The sequence below is a fragment of the Lemur catta genome, chromosome 20, assembly GCF_020740605.2.
Source record: "Lemur catta isolate mLemCat1 chromosome 20, mLemCat1.pri, whole genome shotgun sequence".
In the NCBI taxonomy this organism is placed as follows: domain Eukaryota; kingdom Metazoa; phylum Chordata; class Mammalia; order Primates; family Lemuridae; genus Lemur; species Lemur catta.
Genome location: NC_059147.1, coordinates 10,727,802 through 10,749,547, shown reverse-complemented (window position 1 = coordinate 10,749,547; position 21,746 = coordinate 10,727,802). Strand labels below are relative to the sequence as shown.

The 21,746-nt window shown below is 37.1% G+C and overlaps 1 protein-coding gene across 7 annotated transcripts in view; it reads left to right on the top strand.

Moving 5' to 3' along the window:
• Window positions 1-21,746, top strand: part of FTO (FTO alpha-ketoglutarate dependent dioxygenase) — a 353,884-nt gene that overhangs the window by 74,992 nt on the left and 257,146 nt on the right. For all 7 annotated transcript variants that reach the window (XR_006730336.1, XR_006730335.1, XM_045533190.1 and 4 more), the window contains exon 2: window positions 9,090-9,167. Coding sequence is in view for 5 of the 7 variants with exons in the window: in XM_045533190.1 (XP_045389146.1) it covers window positions 9,090-9,167 (78 nt within the window). In the remaining 2 variants the exon portion in view is untranslated. The remainder of the gene's footprint in view (window positions 1-9,089; window positions 9,168-21,746) is intronic.

Sequence of the window (21,746 nt, the reverse complement as noted above, 5' to 3'; positions counted from 1 at the left end):
TTACAGATGAGATTAACTTTATGGATAAGGCAGTCAAAGACTAAAAGAAGCATGTTCAGGATACTCAAAAGATAAATAAAAGCATTAACTTTGCTGAAAAGGAAATTTTAAAATATCCCTAAAATATGCAGAAATGGAATAGGAACAGCAGCTACATGAAAAAGAACCAGTTATAAATTTTGGAAATGAAAAATATAGTCATAGAAATAATAGACTTGATAGATGGGATGAACTTTATAGCTGACATAATTAAAAGGAGAATTGATGAATTAGAAGAGAGTACTGAGGAATTCACCTAGAATGTAGCATAAGGAGACAAAAGATGAAATAAAAAAGGCAATTAGGAGATTTGGAGGATAGATGGAGAGGTTCCAACATACGTCTAATATCAATTCCAGAAAAAAAGAGAATGAAGATCAGGGTAGAGAAACAAAATTTGAAGAGCCAAGAGTTGAGAATTTTCCTTATTTAAAGAACAACATGAGTCCTTGGATACTTTGAGTAGTACTATCATATTGAAACTGTACAATATAAGGGATATATAGAGAAAAAATCCTGGCCGTGCACAGTGGCTCAAGCCTGTAATCTCAGCACTTTTGGAGACCAGCAGGAGGATCTCTTGAGGCCAGGAGTTTGAGACTAGCCTGGGCAACATAGCGAGTCTTTGTCTCTGCAAAAAATAAAAAACCTAACCTGGCATGGTGGTGTGCACCTGTAGTCCCAGCTACTTGGGAGACTGAGGCAGGAGGATCTCTTGAACCCAGGAGTTCAGGGCTGCAGTGAGCTATAATAGTGCTGCTCTACTCTAGCCTAGACAGAGAAAGACCCTATCTCGTAAATAAATAAATACATATATAAATATATACGTATATACCTTAAGAGTTACAAAACAAAGAAAATGCAGATTATCTGCAAAAGAAAGATTCTTATTAACAAAAAAAGGTGCTAGAAGACAGGGGAATAGTATATTCAAAGTGCTAAGGGAAGATTATAGTTAATTTCAATATTTAGGCCCAGGTAGTCTTTGCTTCAAGAATGAGGGGAAAATACAGATATTTTCAGATATTAAAAAAAGACTAAGGGAGTTAGTTAGCATCCATGGAAGCTGACTAGGAAATCTGTTAAATGCTATACTTTAGCATGAAGAAAAGAAGATTTCTAAGAAAAAAGAAAAACAAAAACAAAGAGGAACATAGAGATTGATAAAATGTATTGGAAAATTCACTTAATTATTGGTTTTTAATGCTATGTTTTTAAAATGAATATAAAACTAAAACTCTAATGAACAATAACTAATGGGAATGGGAGATAGGAGGAAGTACACTATGTGTGAACCAATATTAGGGACACAAAAGAGGATATATATTATGGATTTCTAAGAAAAATAAGAAAATATACATTTGAGAACTAACTTGGATGAAATGGATACATGTCTAGAAAAGTATAAATTACTTAAATTGCATCAAGAAGTACAAAATATGAATAAAGCAATGAAAAAAATGAATGATACAATCAAAAGTCCTTTTGCCAGATGACAACAGGCTTAGTTTTACAGGCAAGTTAAACCAATTTAGGTATCCTTATCTACTCCTGTTCCCTTTTTTAAACAGTTTTATTGAGTTATAATTGACATATAATAAATACATATTTAAAGTGTACAACTTGATAAGTTTTGACACATGTATATACTTGTTAAACCAGCACCAAAGTCAAAATAGTGTGCATATTCATTATACTGCGTAATTTCTTTGTATCCCTTAGAAATCCTTTTCTCCCTCTCTCCCTATCATCTGGGCCCTGGGCAACCACTAATCTGCTTTCTATCACTGTTGATTACTTTGCATTTTCTAGAATTTGGCATAAATAGAATCATACAGTATGTATTCTTTTTCTTTTTTTTTTTTTAATGGACTTTGTTTTTTGGAGCAAGTTTAGGTTCTTGGCAAAATTGTGAGGAAGGTACAGAAATTTCCTATAATACTCCCTGCCCCTATACTTGCATATCCCCCTCTATTGTCAACATCCCCCACCAGAGTGGCACATTTGTTACATTTAATGAACTTACATTGCCACATCATCATTGCCCAAAGTCCATAGTTTACATTTGGAGTTTACTCTTGGTGTTGTATGTTCTGTGGGTTTGGACAAATGGATAATGACATGTACTTAACCATTATACTATTATACAGAGTAGTTTCACTACCCTAAAAATCCTCTGCTCTGTGTACTCTTTTGTTGGGGGAGAGCATGACGGCTTCCTTCACTTAGCATTGTGATTTTGAGATTCAGTTGTATGTATCAATAGCTCATTCTTTTTTATTGCTGATTAGTGAATTATTATGTGGATACACCATAATTTCTTTTTCTTTTTTTCAATACATTGCAATTTCTTTATCTGTTCACTTGTTGATGGACATTTAGTTTGTTTCCAGTTTTTGGTAATTACAAATATAGCTCCTGTGAACATTCGTGTACAAGTTTTTGTATGGACATGTGTTGTCATGTTGTAGGTATATATCTTAACCTTTTAGGAAACTATTAGATTGTCTTCCAGAGTAGTTGGACCATATTATTTTCATTAAAGCAGTGTATACAAGGTAGTTTTGAGGGTTTTAAGAGCAGAAGTTCTTAAAATTGATGTTGTTTTATCATTTTTTTTCCTTTTATGGATTGTGCTTTTGGTTTCATATCCAAGAAATCTTTGCCTTGCTTAACCTAAATATTCAAAGAATTTCCTATGTTTTCTTCTGCTAGTTTTATAGTTTGTTTTTATATTTATAGTTAGATTCCATATCAATATATATATTAATACATATTCATTTTGAGATTTTTTTTGTATATGGTGCAAGGTGTGCATTGACAATTAAAAAATATATAGATACCTAATTCTTCAAGATTATTCTTTCTCCCTTGAATTAACTTTGAATCTTTGTCAAAAATCAATTGACCATCAAGGCATGGATCTATTGTAAACTCTCTATTTGTTCCATTTATCTGTTTCTACTTTTGTGCCAGTGCCAACTGTCTAGATTTCTGTAGTTTTATAAGTCTTAAAGTTAGGTAGCAAAGAATTTGTTTTTCTTTTTCAAAGTTGTTTGATCATTCTAAGTCTTTGCATTTCTATATGAATTTTAAAAGTAGTTTGTCAATTTTTTCAAAAAACCCTGCAGGGATTTTGGGATTGTGTACATTTGGGGACAATTTGTCATTTTATTGAGTCTTCCGATCTCTTTATTTCAGCAATATTTTTATAGTTTTCTTTGTTTAAGTCTGGAAAACATTTTGTTCACTTTATCCGTAAATACCTTATAATTTTTGATGTTGTTGTGAATGGTATTTTAAAAAATTTCAATTTTAGATTGTTGGTTGCTAGTATATAATAATAAAACTGATTTTTGTATATTAATATTTCAGACTTGCTAAACTTATTTATTAGTTCTAATAGCTTTTTTTGTAAATTCTGTAGGATTTTCTCTATAGATGCTTATGTCATATGCAAATGATGATAGTTTTACCTTTTAAAACTTAATTCCCCATCTGGGTACCTTTCATTTCTTTTTCTTGCCTTATACACCAGCTAGAACTTTCAGTACAATCTTGTATACAGGGGATGATGGCAGACATCCTTGTCTTTTGCCTGATCTGACGGTGAAATCATTTACTCTTTCACCACTAAGAAAACATATTAGCTATAGGGTTTTTGTAGATTCCTTTATTGGGATGAAGAAATTCCCTAGTTTGCTGAGTGTATTTTTCAGGCTCAATGTTAGGTATTGTCTGGTGTTCCTACTGTGTCTATTGGGGTGACCATATAGTTTTTCATTCTTAGCCTGATGATATGAGGAATTATGTAGTTTTTGAATGTTAGAACAACCTGGCATTCCTGGGAGAATACTTGGTTATGCTGTATTATCCTCTTTATACATGGTTGTATTCAATTTGTTAAAATTTTGTTAATACTTTCTACATTCATATGCCTGAGGGGTATTGGCTTGTAATTTTCTTATAATATTTTTGCTTGGTTTGGGATTGGATTCTGTTAACTTTCTGGATTAATTTGTGTAGAATTATTATTTCTTTCTCAAATGTTTCATGTTTGGTAGAATTTACTGGTGAAGGCTTTGGGCTTGGGTTTTTTTTTTTGTGGGAAGTTTTGAAGACACAAATTCAATTTCATTAATAGATATAGGACTATCTATTAATATATCTGCTAAGAAGAATTTATCCTCTTCTTTCTTTTTTTTTCTTTGAGGGTGAGGTCTGTATCTTGATCACCATTTTGTCCCAAGCACATCCCTGGCACATAGTGGGTCAGGAGTAAATGTTTAAAAACACTGTTTCATAGGATTGTTGTGAAGATGAAATCAAATTAATCCTATGTATTACTGCATTTTTCAAACTATAAACTATGCAGATATCAGGCAGATGACATTCGAATGGCAGGGAGGGGTCTGTATAGCAAAGCTTGAGCTAAGGAGCTGAACTCTGAGTTCCAGTGCTAGCTCCACCATTCTAGGCACATAATTTGGGGCTAGTGTTTTTACAGATGAGGAAACTGAGGTTGAGAGAGGTTACTTTAGGTGTGGTCCACATCTAGGAAGTGATAGAGTCTGCACTCAAAATTCTACTCTTGCCTTAGAATCCTGTTTATTTTTACCATGCCACATTTTCATTGTGAGTAGGACAGGGAATGCTGAGTTTGTGGGAATGGTTGAAATGCCTTTTTTTTTTTTTTTTTAATTTAAAGCAAGTGTGGAATATGTCTAAATGGAATATTTATTTATACTTCTTTTGGTTTAGCCAGTTTTTATTGATCTTTCTAGTGTTAGTTTAGATGTGCCTTCCTTAGGGAGGTCTTCCTTACCCACTCAACACCCTGTTGAAGAACAATTTTCCCACTTACTATTTGAAACTCTCACAAGATCCTATGATTATTTTCACAATGAACATTCATTAGCCATTATTTGTGATTGTATGTTGAGAAGACTCGGGTAACAAAATTAAATTTTTATTGAACCGGACACAATATGATGCATAGTTTAAAAAGTACTATGCGGAAAATGATAAATGTTATTAGAATAAGTGTCCTTAGCAGCACAATCTTGACGAGGCTAAAGAGTCAGGAATGGGACGAAAAATACACTTCATTTTTAGGTGAGATATACCCATACATAATCCAGTTAATCTTTTTATGTAATTACTATAAGACTCTCAAACCATGTCTCTATTCGACAAGATATGCAAGCTCGGATACAGCTTAACTTTTTACAGTGAAGCAGAGGCTTAGGGCTGGAGTGGTTTCTGACATCTAACTTCCAACCTTTATGGTTTTGAGTTGCAGTGTGTTTTATGTAGGTTTTGTGCCCCCTTTACTTGCTAGAGCTATGGAAATGGGCAGGAGCCCGCACGCAAGGGTCTTCATATACTCCTCCTGCCAGGTGGGAGAACTGAGGCTTCTTGCTCTCTGTGGCTTTCCATGTGGCATTTGTGAACAGCTTGATGTATTTGACACAAGTGTGACAGCAAAGAAGTGTGTGAGCTGAGCAGTGTGCGGCAGGGCCCAGCTGTGTGGATATATCTGTACATCAGGCTGAGGAGCAGCAGTTAGGCAGATCTGACAGTCAAACGTGAGCTCCTTCTACCCGCACTCCAAAGTGCATTTTAATGTGTGTGTTTCCCAACTGGTTGGCATTTGACACAGAGAAATTGTCAGAACTGGTTTTTTCCCTCCTCACTCTTTAGTGTGCTCTGCGACAGTTTCCCAAATAAATACTTCACTGTACATGGAAAAAAGTATGTACTTTCTAAAACAAAGCCCCAAATCATGTCTTTATCTCTACACTGAATTCCACATTAAGAATTAGTATAATAGGTAATATGTTTTAACTGGTAATAGATCACATGTTGAATCAGTAAAATGTTTGTGTAGTTCAAAAATCAAGACAATATTGAGTAGTCCTGCTCTGCCTCTGTTTCTTTCTAGTCGTTTTCCACCTCTTCTCCTGACAGATAACCACTTTAACAGTTTGTCATGTATCCTTTATGCTTCTGTATGCAAATACACGCAGATGTTCTGTATTTGCTTAGTACTTCCCAATATCTCCTAGAGAGCTTTTTATTTCATTAACAGGGAGCTTCCTTGTTCTTGTTTATTGTTGCATTGTATTTCATTATGTGGATGTACTGTAGTTTATTTCATTGTTCCCTGTGGATGGACATTTGCATTGTTTCTAATCTTTTTGTTTTAGTGAGATAATATTTCACATAACATAAAATTCACCTTTTAAAGTGTACAGTTCATTGGGTTTTAGTATGTTTCCAAGCTTTTGTTCTGCAGATAATGATGTAATAAGTAACCTTGTGTATATATTCCTCTGAACATGGTACAAGTATATCTGAAGGATAAATCTTGAGAAGTAGGATTACTGAATCACGTGGTAAATGCATTTGAATTTTGAAAGGAATTGGCAATTTCCCCCTCCATAAGTATTATACTGTTTTGCACTCCTGACAGCAAAGTATGAGAGGGCCTATTTCTTTCAGTCTTGCCCACAGTGACTTTGCTTTTTATAAAGCAGTCTTAATCTTTAACTTTTATAAAGCAATCAATAATCTTTAATTTTGATGTTCAGGAACTACCAATTTAATTTAATATTGACTTCTGATTTATCTTACCAGTGTAAATGTGACCAGAACTTCTATTTATGTTTGTAAATATTGTTATTGATAATTGGTCTTGTCAGTTAATTGGTAAAATTGCAAGTAGTGAATGTTGATGTACAGAGCAGATTTTTATCTGTATGGTCTTAAGTTGGGTCATTTTCTGGCCCCCATTTTCTGCTGTCATAGAGATATAACGATGCGCACACTATTAAAATTCTTAGTGGAAGAAAATCACTTATATCCTTGCTTGCTGTGTAGTAAGAGCATTCTTGTAGACTTTTATCCTTTTGATCCAGCCTTTGAAGTTACAATGTTTTATACTTGTCTGATACTCCGGGTCTCAACTGAACTGAGAAGTCATTGTTTTTACAAGAATTTAGCCAAAGTATTAATTATAAGCAGAATTTTAGGCCTCCATTGATACTCATTGACCTATGGGACAGGTCTATTACTGTTTAATCTGATTTAGTTGGAGGAGTATGCCATCTCTTTTGGGAATTTGTATCTTTGTGCTCCTCTTTATACACTGATAGACTTTATTGATGGAATTTCATGAAGATATCTCAAAGTGGTATTTGTGAGGTGGAGCCATTTCAAGGTTTGCCATATCATGTGCATTTGAATTCAAGTCTTAAATTTGTTTTTGCATTTATAAATATTCTGGCACTTGTGTCTATAAAAAGGACTAAGAATTGGTAAAAGATTCATAGGAAAATGCAGCCTTTCCCGAGTTTGAAGTAAAAATTGAGATGTAGATTTTGATTAAATTAGCATTAGAGTGCACATATATGCGAGTATTTGCATGGAAATATCATTGGTTCTTTTTATGCCCCAAATAATGGCTAATACTGGAAACAGATAAACCAATTAACCAGTCAGTGAATTATCCAAACTGGTCTGTCAGTTATCCACAATGGTTAGCATTATGTTAGTATTGTAAGACCTTAGTAAAGGAAAACTCTTCAGAGTTTAATTGGAAGTCAGTCTTTTCATTATAGATGAGAAAATACCTACAGTCAAAACAGAGGCTTTGATTAAATAAACAGACTAGAATTAGGCCTAAGAGTAGGATTTACCGTTTTATGTCTCGTAAGTCGACTGGTTGGTATATTTCTATTCTCCTTTTCTTTATTCACTTTAGATAATGATACAAAAGGTCCAGGAAGAATTTGAGTTCTACCCAAAAAGGATGTTTTCTCTAGGCTCTTCTGATTGTGATAAGCTTGTGAGAGAAGGCTGCTTTCCTGGGTTTGGAGAGGAAAATACCCAGGGCCACCTGAATTGAGCAGGTTGTCTGGTTGAACATGTTGCGCACTGTATAAAGACAGTTAGAGCAAGTGGAGGCTGAAATGCAGTTTATGTTTACCAAGCGATAGTCCATCCAGTGGGACTGCATTGGCCCAGAGCAAGGTGCACCCTTTTCTGGGTGCCTTGTTGGCTGACAATAGCTCTGATGATGCATTTTATTGCAGTTTTATTTGAAAATCAATTGTTTCTGCCATTTTTGTTTTTTTTCCTTGCAAATAATTTCTGTAGTATGTACAAGTCTGTGTGTATGTGTGTCTGTGAATGTGTACACACATTTTTGCCATTTGTATGCCATGTACACATACAAACTCCATATGTTCATGAGTACAAGATCAGGTGTTCTTTGAAAATGTCCCTCAGAAAGAGAGAGGGACCTTCTATGTATTTGATTCCTTATAATATACTTTATAATATGGAATCCTCTCTCAATTACTTTGTTTGAATAGCACAATACTGTTTGGGGAAGACATAGTCTCCTCAAACAGCCTCAGACGGTACTAGCTGTGAATGCTAAAAAGGCTTCTTCGTAAAATTGGAAAAGAAGCAAAGATGCTTAATACAGATCTAGTAATTACTATAGAAATGAAAGATCACTTTTAAAAAGCAATGCTTTAAGCAGATATAATCTCAAATAAATGTTTACAGGATGAATAAATATTCCAAATATCCTGACTTTATGCAAATGGATACTTGTGGCTTGGTTTGGAATTTCCAGTGATACTACCATAGAAGGATTTACGAACTACTGTGTCTCAAGCAGATTATACAGATAGCAATGTTTTCCCTGGAAAACTGTATTAGATGATTCAAAACATGACTCTACTGGTCAAAAAGACCCTGATGTCATGTGAAGAATGAATCGAATTGTCTCAGTGAAATGTGAGAGTGAATAAAATCATTATTTCTAAATTAATGCTTCATACAATGTATAATTTAAAATGTGTGTAATTCAATTAATATATTTTATAATTGGCATTTGATTAATTTCTGTCTCTAAAAGTTTATACATTCAAGTTGGCTAAATTTTTTTTGGTATTCTCTTATTAGAACAATAAGAGATTATCTTATATTTTGCATTATTTTATATTCAATCATGTATAATTATTATTTTCACACAGAAACTGAGGCTTCTTGAAGAGCTTGAAGATACTTGGCTTCCTTACCTGACCCCCAAAGACGATGAGTTCTATCAGCAGGTAAGGTATTTTAACATTTTTATCAATTTTAATGATGTATTCTGATCTACTTTATTTTACCTATGAAGAAACTATGGTCTAGAGAGGTTAAATGAGAGGTGAAAAAGGTCTGATTTGATTGCCCAATGACTTCCCATTGCCTACAGAGCATATAAATTTCTTCACAATCTGCTTTCTGCTGTGAAATTAGTGCTTTAGCACAGTAGACCCCAAACATTCCATACTCTTCCATTCCCTTGCCTCTGTTCATATTGTTTCTTCTGCATAGAGTATCCTTTTGCTCCTTATCCTGTTGCCAAATGGCTGATTCTTTAAGAGTTCAGTTAAATAACCACCTCCTTTGAGGACATTTCTCCAACTTACCCTACTATAAGTCAAGTTGGCTGCACTCTCTGTGGTACTTGTTCCTTGTAGATAACTCTGTACTATCTATCCCATTGTATTGTGATTATTGGATTCTGTGTTTCTCTCTCTGAATTAGTCAGCACTCTTTCCATTACAAGTGACAAAAACCCAAATGAAAATTTCTGTGGCAAAAAAAAGAGGTGGGCATTTATTAACCCACCTTAGAAGTTGAGGTACATAGCTGAATCCAAGTTCTCAAAAGATGTCATCTGATGGCTGTCTTTCCTGTTTCTTGGCTTGGTTTTCCTCTGTGTGACTTCATGATGAGTATGCTCTCACCTGATAGCATGGGAGGACTCTGACAACCCAAGACTTACGCGGTCTTTAGCATCTGAGATCTTAGAAGAAGGTAGGGAGTTCTTTTCCCCTGGTTCCATCAGATTCTGCCAGTGAGTGGTCGCGGCTTGGTAAGAGTCATGTGCCTGTCCCTGAACCAGTCATTGTGCTCAGGAGAGTTGGATGCTCCTGTTTGCCTGGTCTAGTTCATGCATCCATTCTTAGAGCAGGGATGGAGTGGGAGAATTCCTATTCAAACTGCATGGACCGTGTGAGCCAGAGATGGGAGGTTACCCCAAAGGAAAATTAGGGTCCTGTTTCTGAAGAAGGAGGGGTAGGCATGCTGGGCAAACAAAATAATACATTTTCACCTACTCTGTTTTACTGGAATGTAATCTCTTGGGGTATAGGAATTGGGTCATAGAGTCTTCCTATCTCTAGTGCTTGCTTGTTATAGCAGACCCTCGGGAAGGAAGGGAGGAAAGAAGGAGTTTGCCCGTTTAGAATCCAGGTCTCTTGACATCCAGTTTATTATCCTTTCTAGGATTTTGTCTCTCATCTCCATTCTCATTAGGTCTTCATTGTCTTTCACCTCATCAGTCCTCTTACGGGTCTCTCTAGTTTTCCTCTTTGGCCCCCTTAATCCTCGAAGCTGCAGTATTTTCTAACCAAGACATAAATCTGTCTTGTCAACCCTCTGCTTCAGATCCCACAGTGGCTGTTCACTGCCTGGCTCCTGCATTGCAGCCTCATCTCCCCCGCTCTTCTGCCTTTGCACCCACACTGGGTTTTTGCAGTCCCTCAAGCTAGCTTGCAGTTTCATATCTGGGACCTTCTTGCTACATCCTCTGCTGACATTCCTCCTTCTTCTTACCTAGCTCTTCTTTCCTTGGTGAACTTCTGTGTTACCTGTTAGTAATAGTGCACATGTCATCTCCTATAGAGAGCTCCCCTGACACCTCTGCAGCCCAGAGAATTGTCTTTGTTCCCTCCCTTGTACTTTATCTGTGTCTTTATTAGCCCTTATCTCACTTGATTGTAATAGTGTTTGTTTGTTTTTTTTTTGTTTTGGTATGCTTATTTCCCTCATCCTCTCTTGTTTGTACAGTGCTTGTACCTAGCAGGTGCTTAATTAGTTTACTTGAATGAATGAATGCATACATTAGTTAATTTTAAAAGCCAGTTATATAATAATGAGTTAAGTATGATTTGAATTTTATTTTTACATACACATATACTTTTCCAGGGAGGTAGTATCTAGAAAGCTTTGAAGGATATATACAGAAATGTATCCCATAGTGATAAGGTGTTCTTTGAGCTTTCCTAGTTTTCCAAATTATCTGCAATGAACATGTATTCTTTTGCAATCAGGGGAAAATAATTTTTAAAAGTACTCTTAAAATAGGTAAACTTTCAAAATGTAATTAATTCTGAAATGGTTACTAACATTTTCATAGATATAAGCCTTCTGGTACATGCATTGTTATAAAGCAACTGCTGAGCCATTTCAGCTTTTGTATTGTAAAAGTGGTACATGAAGAATGAAATGCAAAAGGTTATCAGCCCACTGTGCTGTGAACCAGAGCCATACACTGAGGAATAAAAGCAAACCCAAATGCAAACAGCAACTATCAAGGCTCTCTTTTATCTCTCCAAGACCTACAACAAACCCTGATACCAATATCTAATCACTCTAAGTGCACCTTATAATAAGGCTTAGTGCTTCAATAAAACCTTAGTGAAAGTAAACCTATTCTCTTAAAAGATGAAGTGAAAATACTTTTTAATGACACGGATAAATAGAAAGTTCAGACCTGACATTGGGTCCCTTAAGTAGGCCCTCACCATAGGAATGCCAGTCTAGCTGCCAGTCATCAAAACAACTGGTGGGTTCCATGTTTGACCCTTGCCATGTGCCAGGGATGGTGCTAAATGTTTTATGAATGCTGTCATGTTTAATCATCACAACAACCTTAATTCATTCATTCCACAAATATGTATTCAGCAACTGTTCTTTTCTTCAGGCTTGAGGTGGGTATTATCGTTCCTGTTTTAGCAATCAGGAGAAGAGCTGGGTGCACCTGTATTCCCAGCTACTTGGGAGGCTGAGGTGGGAGGATTGCTTGAGCCCAGGAATTCAAATCCAGTCTGGGCAACATGGCAAAACCCCTTGTCTTAAAAAAAGAAAAGAAAAGAGAAAGAAACCAGGAGAAACTAAGTTACTTATCTGAGTGGCATAGCTTGACTTCACGCCCATATTTGCTTGACTCTGAAGGCCCGTGCTCTTTCTGCTGTATTGCACACCTCCTGTATACCAATTCAAAACATCTTCAGAGAAGTTTCGCAGTTTGTTTTGGTAAGATCATAGAGCAAAGAAACAAAACAAAACAACAAAAAGTTCAAAGCAGAAAAGCAGGGAGAACCTCTGTTGGCTCACCACGGTGCACAAGGAAATGAGGAATTACGTAATCAGGAAGCACACTCTGGCTTCCAGATACATGAATGCTGCCCTTCTTGTCTAGAGAAATGCTTCTCTCCTCAATATTCCCCCTTGCTTTCATTTATCGTGTGCTTTCCATGTGTCAGATTGTTCTGGCTCTGTTCTAAGTATATTACATGTATTAACTCATTTAAAACTTACCAGTCAGCTAGGGCAGTTGTTATTAAAACCTCATTCAGTGAATTACTTTGGAGACAGAATCTTGCTCTTTCTCCTTGCTAGACTACAGTGGCATCATCATAGCTCACTGCAGCCTCCAACTCCTGGGCTCAAGTGATCCTCCTGCCTCAGCCTCCTGAGTAGCTGGGACTACAGGCATGTACATTTACACCTGGCTAAGTTAATTATTTTTTTGTAGAGAGGAGGTCTTGCTATATTGCTCAGGCTGGTCTTGAACTGCTGGCCTCAAGCAATCCTCCCGCCTCAGCCTCCCAAAGTGCTGGGATTATAGGTGTGAGCCACTGCGCCCGACCTAAAATCTCATTTTAGAGATGAGGAAACTGAGGCACAGGAAGGTTTAAAAATTTGTTCAAGATGTATAAGCAGGAAGTGTCGGGACCACAGTTTGAGCCCAGGCTGTCTGGCTTTTGGGTTTGTACTCTTAAGAACTATACTGCTTCCCTTTTACCTTGTCTCTCTTAATCCTTCTGAGATTGCTGTGCTTTATATCAGTGATCCCAAACCTCTGTCTCCATCCCTGCTCTCCCATGTGACCTTCAGTGCTCCAGTTCCAACTGCCTGCTGAGCAGCTCTACCTGAAAGTCCTGCAGGTACATCTCACTCAACATGATTCATATTCATTAGTTAAGTAGTCGGACAAATGTATTTAGCTCTCCCACTCTATGCTAGGTAATGTTTTAGGCATTCGAGGTGAAGTTATAAAAACAGACAAAAGATTCCTGCCTTGTTTGAGCTTATTGCTGTGGGGCTGGTGGTATAGGAACAAGCCATGTAGATACTTGTGGGAAGAATGTTCTGGGAACAGCAAAGCCTCTGAGGTATGTTTGAAAAGAAAAGCCCCCAAGGCTAACATATCCGGAGCAGAGTGAAAGAGCTGGGGGAAGCAGAGGAGATGCAATCAGAGAGCAGGAGGCCGGGTTACACAGGACCTTGCAGTCTGACGTTGGCTGTTTCTCTGAGGTGAGGAGGCACGAGAGCGTTTGGAGCACAAGTGTGACACGTTGTGACTTACATTTTAGTAAGGCTCCATTTTTCAGGGCTCCTCCCGTGCATTCTCCTCTGATGGCATCCACTTGTCCTGTCCTTCAAATTAGAAACCTTGCTGTCCTTACCTCCTACCGTTGCTTCCATCCCTCATTCAGAAACAGTGCCCTGGTAGTTTTACCTCTGCAGAAACCCTCTAATTGTTTTTTCTTTCCCAATCCCACTGAACACTGCTTTCACTGTGTAGTTCAGGCTCAGATTTAGTGCCTCCCACCTCCACAGTTTTAACATTCTCCTGATTGGTGTCCCTTATGTCCTCTCTGATGCCATTGGAACTGTTTTCCTATAAATACGTCTGACTTGTACCTCCTTGTTTTATAAATTTTGCTGAGTCTCTCTTGCCTCAAAGGTAAAGTTCAAACTTCTCAGTGTATTTTCCTATAAGGCCATTGACTCTATGACCCCAAACCACCTCTCTGGTCTAATTTGTGTTCATCGCCTAGCATGGTGTCCAACCTTAAACTCCTGTCATGCAGAGCCTTGGTCACCGCTGGCTCTGTTCTGTCTTTTCATCCTTCCTGCCCTGGTACCTACTTGTACCCTCATCCCCTTTTCTGTCTGGTGAGCATCTACTCACCCTTAGGGACCCTACTTAGATACTACATATTCTGTGAACCTATCAGGAAATCCCACGTGTTCTAAAATATATTAATATTAAAAATCTGACCACTGCTCACTACCTCTGCCACGTACACTGTGGCCAAAGCTACGATGTTCTCTGTTGCAATGGCCTCCTAGCTTCTTCCCCTCTTCCCCAGGTCTAGTTCATTTTAACACAGCATCTGGGGTGATCTTTTTAAAGCATAAATCAACCCCTTACGCTTTCTTGCTCATAAGCTCTTGAATAGCTTCCCATCTTGTTCTGAGTAAAAGCCTAGTACCTTTCATTCGCCAACAAAGGGCTACATGCTCTGGCTCCTGACGGCTTCTCTCACCTCATTTCCTGCTTCTCCCTGATCCTCACCCCCTCACACCCCTCTTCCCACTCAGGCATTCTCACTGTTCCTGGATTAAACCAAACACACTCCTGCCCCAAGGCCATTGCACTGAGTATTCTCTTGGCTTGGAACTCTCTTCCCCCTAGTTATCGGAAGGGCTGTGTCCTCATTTCTTGCATTCTCCTGCTCTGATGTCGCCTTATCAGAGAGGTCTTTGCTGACCACCCTGTGTAAAACAGCAACGCTCACCCCAGTACTCCCTGTTCTACTTTCTTGCCTTAATTTTTCTCTATTGCACTTATTATCATCTAAAATATCATGTATTTTACTTATTTATTTGTTTATTGTCTGGCTCTCCTTACCACAATATGAGCTCCTGGAGGGAATATAGACATTTTGCTCTCTTCTGTATTCCCAGCACCTAGTACTTTGCAAGTAGTATGTGCTCGATAAGTACTAATATGTATTCAGTTAATGAGGATTTCCCAGATTTTCCTTTCCGATTATTTCCTGCTCCCATAGCAGTATATTCACACTTCTATCGTGATGAGTCTTCCTCTAACTTTTGGTTCCATTTCTTTCTATGTTGTTAAACTATGAGATGCTATCAAATAGGACCCATCTATTTTAATGATTGTATTTATGGCACTTTATACAGTGCCTGGTACATAGCAAGTATTCGATCAGTGTCAAATAAACAAACAAAATAAAATGAACTATTGAATGAATGAGTGAACAAACATCTTTCTGTCACTTTGTAGCAAAACACATGTTATCACCAGTCTCGTGATAGCTATAGCAGGTCCTAAGCAGTGACTTCAGAAGTGTACCTCCTCTGGGCACTGCTTAACATCATGCAGATGGAGGCTGGGCCAAATAAATGTCTAGCTCATTAGTTATGTTATGGCTGTCAAGTTGTAAGCATTTTACAACAAAAATTATATAGCAAATATTATGAGTGATAGAGTATAAATTGCTGAGTGCAAAATAAAGAGTGTTACCAGGAAGATCTGTTAACAGCCAGATTAGAAATATACTCCCCTGAAATCAGAGCATTCTAACACTGTTAAGTGACGGGCATTTCCCGAGTCACTTGAAGATTTTTAATGTTATTTCACGCTACTGAAGGTTGAGCTCCATTGAGCTTCATTTAAATGAGCCTCCTGTAAGCTGGTATCTTCTTCATTTAAAACCACGTCTGGCTTCTCTATATAATGAAATCCTTTCAAAAACATCTCTTGATTTGAGAGGAAAAGGTAGAATTTTGGCTAAGTGCAGTGACTCATGGCTATAATCCCAGCACTTTGGGAGGCTGAGGTGGGAGCGTGGCTTGTAGCCAGGAGTTTGAGACCAGCCTGGGCAAAGCAGTGAGACCCTGTCTCTAGAAAAAATAAGAATTAGCTGGGCATGGTGGTGCACACCTGTAGCTTTAGGTGGCTAAGACAAGAAGATCCCTTGAGCCCAGGAGTGTAAGGTTGCAGTAAGCCATGATTATGTCACTGCACTCCAGCCTGGGCAACAGAACAAGACCCCGTTTCTTTAAAAAAGAAAAAAAACAAAAAAGGTAGAATTTTTATATAGTGGTTTAAAATAGGCAGAAAATGAAGCCTAATCTCTAGAGAGCCTAGCATTCTACATCTTTCTGCCATTGATAAGGGTCTGGCATGTTGGCACTTTATACCTTTCCAAATACTTATTAAACTGTATAATTGTCATTTATGCCACAGAATCATTTGTAAATCTCAAGAAACCTAGTATGTGACCAGACAACTTCTAATATAATTTCTTGACTGTACATTCCCTGGAAAAACTTTAATGGGATTAAATAAAAAAAATTCTACTGACATATTTGAAAATCTGCCAACAGCTGTTCTAAATTATTATGTGATATCTGATGTTCTACATGTACCTGTCCAAAATGGAAAGTGAACTTATTTGTTTGGCAGAATGAGTTAATATTAAATTATTTAATGTTCAGTTCTTTTCCAAAGTTACTTGTTGTTCTCTTTAAAGAAAAATTTAACAAACGCTACATAGTACTTTTATGTGTCAGGCACTATTCTAATTACTTGTTAAATAATAAAAGAGGGCATTTAGGCTGGGAGTTTTCTGACTTGCATTTTCTTTGAGATAGTGACAAAATTAGCCAATTATTGTTATTTGTCTTCATTGTGGTAAAAAAAAATTCCTGAATTATTGAACTATAGTCCAAGTCAGATTTAAATAGTATTAGAAGTTCTGTTGAATATTTTTGATAATTCAGGGTCATCAAAAAAGAATCTCTTGGCAAATATAAGAAATATCATGAAAATTAAAAATGTTTGAGTGCAATATATTTTGTCCAATTTTTTCTGACTAAAAGTATTTTACATTTATTTTGGAAATTTTAAAAATAATATGGATGTCTAAAGAAGAAAATTTAAATTACTCTCAATCATGTTACCCAGAGATAACCACAATAAACTTTTGGCCATATTTTTCTATGAGTCTTTTTTTCTGTGAGTATTTATATATACACATTTTTTTTTTATGAAACTGAGATCCTCTTGTCTAGCTATCTTATTACAAATTTCTTGTATGACTATAGTTTGTTACTTATGTTTTTTATAATATAAAAATTCTTAATTTTGTTACTTTAATATTCCATCATGTGGATGTACCATTTTCCCCTCTAATGCCTTATTGGGCATTTTGGTGGTTTTTAGTTTTTAATTATTATAAATAACAGTATGATGAATATCCTTATATCTTGGTGTATTTCTCTAATTATTTCCTTATGATAAATTCTTAGAAGTAAAATAACTGGATGAAAAGATGAACATATTTAGGTTCTGATAGATCTTGTCCAATTGGCCTTAAGCAAGGTTTTAATAATTTGCATTCCTAATTGCACACTATCAGAATATTTAATTTTCTCCTCACCAAGAGTATGTATTAACATTATAACATTTTCTTTTATGTAAATTTGATAGGCAAGAACTAATTTAAGTATAATTTAATATATATTAATTTGTATTTTTCAGACTTTGGTGTAGTTAAATTTTTGTCTGTATTTTAAGAGACTATTAATTTACTTGTGAATTTTTCTGTTGGGGTATATATGTTTGTATATATAATTAAATTTGTAATGGCTCTGTATTAAGAATATTAAGCCCATTTTGGTCATATAGCTTGCACATATTTTTTTCCAGTTAGTGTTTGCCTTTTAATTTTGCTTATGATTTATTTTATGTAAAAGTTTAAAATTTTATATATTCAAACATATTAATCTTCTTTTTTAAAAAGTTTATGGGTAAACTGTATTCATGTATAATTTACATGCCATAAAATGCACCCTTTAAAATTGTACAATTTCCTGGGCTCCGATTTATATACAGTTTGCAGTGGCTCGTGTCTATAATCCGAGCTACTTGGGATGCTGAGGCAGGAGGATCCCTTGAGCCGAGGAGTTTGAGGTTGCAGTGAGCTATGGTTGTGACTCTGCACTCCAGCCTGGTTGGCTGAATGAGACCTTGTTTCTAAAAATAAAATAAAATAAAATGAACTTATACAATTCAGCAATTTCTGTTAACTTTTCAGAGTTGTGTAGCTGTCATCACAGTCATTTTAGAATATTTCTAATACCCTAAAAAGATCCCTCATGCCTCTTTGCATTTAGCTCTCTTTCCCACCCCCAGCCGAGACATCCACGAATTGGCTTTCTTCACTCTTAAAGGGTTTATTCTTTTATTCTTAGAAAGGAGTCTTGAGCACTTATATCAAGCCAAGTGCTGGGGATATAACAGGGAGTAAAATTGCTACCATCTCCTTCTAGGAGCTTGCAGTCTTGTAGTACAGATTATTAAGCAAACAATAGTTCAAATAAATACAATATGTACAGATCGATAAATGCTATGAAATAGCAGTAAAATTTGTGAAATATGACAATGGAGGGATACCTGTTCGAGGGTGGAGATTCAGGGGTTTCTTTGAGAGAGTGACACTGTGAGAAAGTGACCTGAAGGGTGAGAAGGGCCATCCAGGTGTAGAGTTGGGGGAAGAGCCTGCCTTCAAGGGAAGTGCTGAAGTGCTGGGCCCGTGAGGACTGCAGGAACAGAGGCAGATGTGGTCACAGGGGAAAGTGACATGGGAGATCAGTGCAAAAATTTTGAATACTTTTCCATGTTATTATTATTTTTTATAATGCTATTTTTAATATCAGGTTATTTATGTGTGATATTTATATGATTATATGGATTTCCCAGGTTCTTAGGGTTATAACATCACTGTGTTAAATATATCTCTTATGTAGTCTTGAGCCCCAGTATATGTGTGTGTGTGTGTATGAGTGTGTTTGCACGTGTGTGTGCATTATTACTTTCTGCATGTCTTCTATTTCCTGCTCTCTGGAGCAGCCAGAATAGGCTAGATTATGCTGTAGTAACAAACAACCCTCAAATCTCAGTGGCTTCACACATCAGTATTTCTTGTTCATTTTATGTATTATTTGTGGGTTGGCATAGAGTCACTGCCCATTGAAGCAGCTCATAGATCCAAGCAGCGACCAGCTGGTTACTGTGGCATAGGGAAAAACAGTATTCTGCAGGGTCTTGCAATGGCAGTGAAATGTTCCTGGCTGAAAGTGACAGCCATTATTTCTCACTGGCAAGAAGTAATCACATGTTTCATCCATCACGAGGGGCCAGGAAGTATAATTCTACATTGGGCCCAAAAGCTGGGTGACAGGGGAGGAACCCAGAATTATTTGGCAAACGACTCCAATGATTAGCACACATTCTTAGATAGTGATGCACTTTATACTTCACTGAGAAAATTTAAGTGTCCTCCAAACACCCAGCTCCCACCCCCCACCCCGGAAAACCCCTGAAACTTCCTCATCTGCCTATTATCAAATTTGCCATCCTATCTGAATTTATATCTTCTTCTTCCTTCAAGGATATTCCAATATAGGAAATATCTTTTCTCCTATCCAGGTGTTTTTGATCATATTCTTGTCAGGCCTTGATTTTTAGTATTTCTTTTGTTTGTTTGTTTTTGTTTTTTAGTCAGGGTCTTGCTCTGTCACCCAGGCTGGAGTGCAGTTGTGTGATCATAGCTCACTGCAGTCTCGAACTCCTGGCCTCAGGTGATTCTCCTCCTCCGCCCCCTGCCTAGCTGGGGTTACAGGCGCAAACCACCGTGCCCAGCGATTTTTAGTGTTTCTTGTTTTCTGTAGTGTAAGTACTATCACCATGGCCAATTTCAAGTTACCAACAGAGAGTTACTGAATGTGCAGTTGGGAAGAGATGTCAAATAGGCTCTTATGAGCAGATATGAAGTGACTCTACCATACCACTGGTAGTTATTTACAAAATAGACACAAGTACACAAACAGTACTTGTGTCTAATAATAGTACTCACATTAAACATATTTGTATGTGTGTATAGGTATATATATGCATACATATTTTTATTAAACTTGATGTCTTTTCTTTTAGATTAAAGATTAAACAGTTCTACTATTCTCTGCACCCCTCCAGCTCTAGTGGATTGCTTTATAAATCCCTGCATACCTCACTTGGGAGACTACTGCTCTAGACACTCAAGATCTTTGCCCCTTTGGTTATTCACCCTCTCTTCTGCATCATCAGCCCCTTCCTTTTGTGTCATTCTCATGAGTGTACTGACAAAGTCTAGTGTGCTCTAGTATCTTCCCTCATTAAAGATGTCACTTGATGTGGCATTCCCCTTCATCAACAGCCCCGTTTTTCTGTTCTCCTTCATAGCACAACCATTCAGAGACATGCCATCTCCACTTCCTCCTCTTTCTCTCCATCTTCAGCCTACTCTAATCTGACTTCTGTCCCCACCACACTCTGTTGAAATCGCTCTTGTCATTGTCATCAGTGATTTCCATGCTGTCTAATCTGGTGGATAATCTCCGTTCTCATCTCACTTGACCTCTCAGTGGCAGCTGACGTGGTTGACTACTCCATCCTTCTTGAAGTGCTCTTCTCTTTTAGCCTCTGCATTAATGCGCTGTCCTGGTTTTCTGCTTGGTCTCATCTGTTGAGCATTCTTCTACAATTCGGGAAATAGCTTTGCTTCTTTTTCTGTATCTGTACTGTTTTCCTAGGTGATCTCATTCATTTCTAGGCCTGTAAAAACCAGCTCTGTGCTGACAACTCCCACACTGAGTTCCTCTGCCCCACTTCTGAGCTCCAGATGTGTGTATCCAGTTCCCCCTGTGTTATTTTCACCTGGAGATTTCATAGGTATCTTAGTGAATACAGCTCCAGAATGGAACTCTTCATTTTCCTATTCTTCTCCTTATTATTCCTATTTTGTTCCAGTTTTCCTTATTTCAAAAAATAGGAAGTTGGTTATTTGATTATTAAATCCAGAAATCTAGATGGAAGTCATCCTTAATATCTATCCTTTCTTCATTCCTCACATCTAATCTGTTAGCTCATCCTTTTGTTCTACTTTAAAATACATACTTTATCCTGTCCTTTTGTCTCTGTCTCTACCTTAATGTACACCATCATACTTTTCTCCTAGGTGGTTGTAATAGCATCTAATAGGATTTTCCACATTCAAATTTGCCCCTTTCCAATTCCTGTCTGATATTATAATAAAGATTGATTTTTATAAAATGTAAATAAAGTTATTTTTCTCCCCTTGAAATCATCGAGAGCACTTACAATCTATTCCAAATTCTTCCCTGTGACCTCCAAGGCTCTGTGTGATCTGTCTCTGCCTTCCTCTTTATCCTTATTGCACGTCGCTCTGTCTTTAGCTCTTGTGCTCTAGTAAAACTGGCCTTTTTTAAATCCCTGGAATAGGCTGATTTTTTTCTTAGTGCCTTTGCTTTTTTGGTCTCTCTTTCTAGGAAGCTATTTCCTAGCTCCTCAGACATCTGGTGCCTTCTTTTCCTGAAAGTCTCACCTTAAATGCCATCTCCTTAGAGAATCCTAATGACTGATTTCCTGTTGGTTTATTTCTGTCCTACTGCTTAACACAATTTGGAATTGTTTTCCTTTTTAATTACTTGATTTGTTAGAAAGCTCTGCTCTGTGAGGGCAGGGACCTTATCTTTGTCTGGTGTTTGGTAGGTAGGTGCTCAAGAAACATATGTCGAATGAAAAAAAATGTAGAGAAGTGTAAGTGATCTGGCCCTGCTTATCATAGAAGCCATAATTATTGAATGAAGATTTAGAAAGAAGGTATCTCAAAAATGGTGGGCGGCATAATACT